The sequence below is a fragment of the Suricata suricatta genome, chromosome 10, assembly GCF_006229205.1.
Source record: "Suricata suricatta isolate VVHF042 chromosome 10, meerkat_22Aug2017_6uvM2_HiC, whole genome shotgun sequence".
Classification (NCBI taxonomy): Eukaryota; Metazoa; Chordata; class Mammalia; order Carnivora; family Herpestidae; genus Suricata; species Suricata suricatta.
The window spans coordinates 136303680-136306836 of record NC_043709.1 but is presented as its reverse complement, the minus strand read 5'-3'; the positions used below and the strand labels follow the sequence as shown (position 1 = coordinate 136306836).

The following is a 3157-nucleotide window of genomic DNA, read 5'->3' as shown; positions in this document are numbered from 1 at the left end:
TAAGCGGCGCGGCAGCAGTGCGGGGATGGGGGCGGAGCCGGAAGCGACGCGCGCCAGCGGGGGCCCGCCCACGCCGGCGGAAGTCCCGCCCGCCCGGCCGCCTTCCCTCGTGCGCGGCCACCAGCATGGCGCACTACAACTTCAAGAAGATCACGGTGGTCCCCTCCGCCAAGGTAGGCGGCCCGAGGGGTCGTCCGCGCTCGCCTCTCCCCTGCCGGGTGGCTGGGCCAGCCGGGAGGTGCCTCCGGGTGGGACGGGGGGCGCCACCTTCGGCCGGGCCCTCCTCTTGGGCCACGTCCTCTCCGGATGCGGGCCCTGCGCGGTTAGGGTTCCCCTGGGCAGCGAGGGTCCTTCTTAAAGCCCCTGCCCCAGACGTGAGGGTCCCTCCTGAGGGGTCAGGGTCCCTCAGAGGCATCAGAGCCCCTCCTCAGAGGGATGAGGGTCCGTCCCCAGGGGTCAGGGCCCTTCCCCAGAGGTCATGGTTTTCCTTGAGCGTCAGATCAGACCTTGGGATCCTCCCCAGAGAGGGGAGGTTCCTCCCTGAGTGATCTGACTAAAGTTTCATACGGTTCTGGGTACTTGGAAATAAGGGAACGTTAGGAAAGTATGGGATGAAGCTGCTGGGTGGCTCAGGCAGGGGAACCCTGACTCTTGATGTCAGCGCAGGTCATGATCTCACCGTTCGTGGGAGGTAAACCTGCATCAGGCTCTGCGCCGACAGTGCCTGCTTGGGATTCTCTCCCTCTCCCTGCGCCTCCCCTGCCCGCTCATGCACTCCCTGTCTCTATCAAAATAAATAAACTTTTTAAAAAAGAAGTATGGGGTAAATTTAGTTAGAAGAAGGGGTTGTAGCTTAAAATATGTGGTACTGTTAATTGTTAGTCTTTTTTTTAATGTTTATTTAATCTTGAGAGAAAGAGAGGGACAAAGCAGGAGTGGGGTAGGGCAGAGAGAGAGAGAGACAGAATTAGAAGCAGGCTTCAGCTGTGTGAGCTGTCAGCACAGAGTCGGATGCAGGACTCGAACCCACAGACGGTGAGATCACGACCTGAGCTGCAGTCGGCCGCTTAACCGACTGAGCCCCCAGGCGCCCCAGTTGTTAGGCTTTGAGGTCTCGGATAAGGGGACAGCAAACATGTTTGGTGTCCTGTGTCTTGTTTAATTGCAGGACTTCATTGACCTGACGTTATCGAAGACTCAGCGGAAGACTCCAACGGTTATACATAAACATTACCAAATTCACCGCATTAGACATTTTTACATGAGGAAGGTCAAATTTACTCAGCAAAATTACCATGACAGACTCTCTCAGATTCTAACAGATTTCCCCAAATTGGATGTAAGTGACTCTGGGGCACACACACGGTCATCTAAATGCTAGCCTTCAGATGCTTGGTATTTGCAGCCAGTTTCTGTGCTTGTCTGACAGAGAGTGAGGGGAAGAATTATTCGCTTGTCAAAGTATGTGAGTTGGTGGCAAAGCTGGGAACAGAATGCAGGTTTTTTGATTCCTTACTAGTCTCCCTTTCCCCCAACCACCCCCGTATGAGGGGGCCCACAGCAGGGTCCTCGGGCTTCCCTGTGACTCAGAGGCTGGCGGGTACCAGCCCACGCGCTCGGAAAGCTGCGGACTGTTGACCCTGTCGGCTCCCGCCCCGTGCGGGCTTCCTCTCCCTCCTCTTCCCGGGGCTCCTTTGCCTGCGGCCTCACGTTGCAGCGGTGGCCCAATGTCCACCACTGTTAGTGTTCCTGCCGCTTCATCGGCCAGCGATGGTCAGCCCAGCAGTGGCCTCTGTTGACCGGTGGGAAGAAACGCACGGGCAGCTGTGACTTCTGCGTTAAGCTAAAGAGTTGAAGTCGCTCCCCAACACCGACCAGGTTGCCTGTTTCTGAGCCGTGGGGAGCGAGAGCAGACAGTGCTCATAAAGTCCCTGTGGGGGCACGTGGCGGCCGGGCTCCCTGGGGGGCCAGCAGTGCAGGGTGCGAGCCTCCGCTGGCCACTGTCCCAAGACCGTCCGTAAAGCTAGGTTCCGCCAGAGAGGGGGACCAAGTTGGTTTGTGACCGGAGTGTGTTTTATACTTAAGGTGATAGTAGTTTGTTTTAAAAATTGCAGATGGGCTCAAGCTAAGAGTGGGGGCGGCTGCTGGAGGACAGGAACAGCCCTGACACGTGTCTCCCAGGCGGGTCACAGGCGCTCGGTTGGGGCTCGTCGAATGGGTGCCTAGTTCTTGGGAAGAATTGCAGATAATTTCTTCCTAGAAATTACCTGGAAGGAAACAGAAGAGTGAGATTATTGGAAATGGGTGTGGTATTTGGAAACACCTGATGTGAGCAAACAAAATGCTCTGAGCTAATTAGTACCAGATTTTTGTGGTTCTTGGTAAGAAGTTTTATCTTCATCCTTGGTATCGTTTTTAACACAATACAAGTTTAAATTGTGAACATTCTCCTTTTGTTTTTTTCTTAACTAAAGTTAGCTCTCCAGAAGAGTTTTAGAGCAGAGGTTAGCATAGTTACATTCATGGAATGAGTGATGTCTCACGGGTGCTGCTCTAGGCCCTGGAAGGACAGCAGCAATAAGCCCTTGTCCTTGTCTAGTGAGGGGGAGGTCGAAAACGTGGAAGTCTCTAGTGTGTCGCATGAGAGAGTTGGCGGCAGAGACGGAAGGAAGCGACGTGAGCCGCGGGGCTGCCTCCAGAGAGGCGTTGAGGCGCAGAGGCCCAGAGCGGGGTCCGGACCGGCAGACCCAGGAGGCGGAGCGGGGTGTGAGGGGCGCGTCCCGGGAAGGAGTCTGCGAGGCTGCGCCGCGAGCCGCCCGGAGCAGGGCCCGAGTGTGGTGTTAGGGAAGCCTTCCAAGTGCGGGGCTTGCCCAGCTCTGGCTTCCCTTTGAGCGGATGCGTGGCCTCGGGACGGGGCCTAGCGGCTGGTGCTGCTTGGAAGGACTGAGGGATTTGCTCGGAGCCTTTTGGGCAGCGTCGTTGCCATCCGTCCAGACGGGGAAGCAGGGCAGGTGTGAGGAAGAGGAGAGGGGTCCGGACGCTTTGATCTGAGAGTCCAGGAAGACGTCGAAGCACAAGTGTCAGCCCTCTGGAGCTCTGTGAGAGGTGTGGCCTAGAGATGTGCGGTGGCACTCGGGAGCGTGTCACTGCCTTTAGA

At 56.6% G+C, this 3157-nt stretch overlaps 1 protein-coding gene across 1 annotated transcript in view; it reads left to right on the top strand.

Moving 5' to 3' along the window:
• The first annotated feature begins 86 nt into the window (after positions 1 to 86).
• The window catches only part of GTPBP4 (GTP binding protein 4), a 19587-nt gene continuing 16516 nt past the window's right edge, over positions 87 to 3157 (top strand). Inside the window, exons 1-2 of the mRNA XM_029954450.1 lie at positions 87 to 173; positions 1169 to 1339. Of these exons, the coding sequence (XP_029810310.1) occupies positions 126 to 173; positions 1169 to 1339 (219 nt within the window). The 5' untranslated portion in view covers positions 87 to 125. The remainder of the gene's footprint in view (positions 174 to 1168; positions 1340 to 3157) is intronic.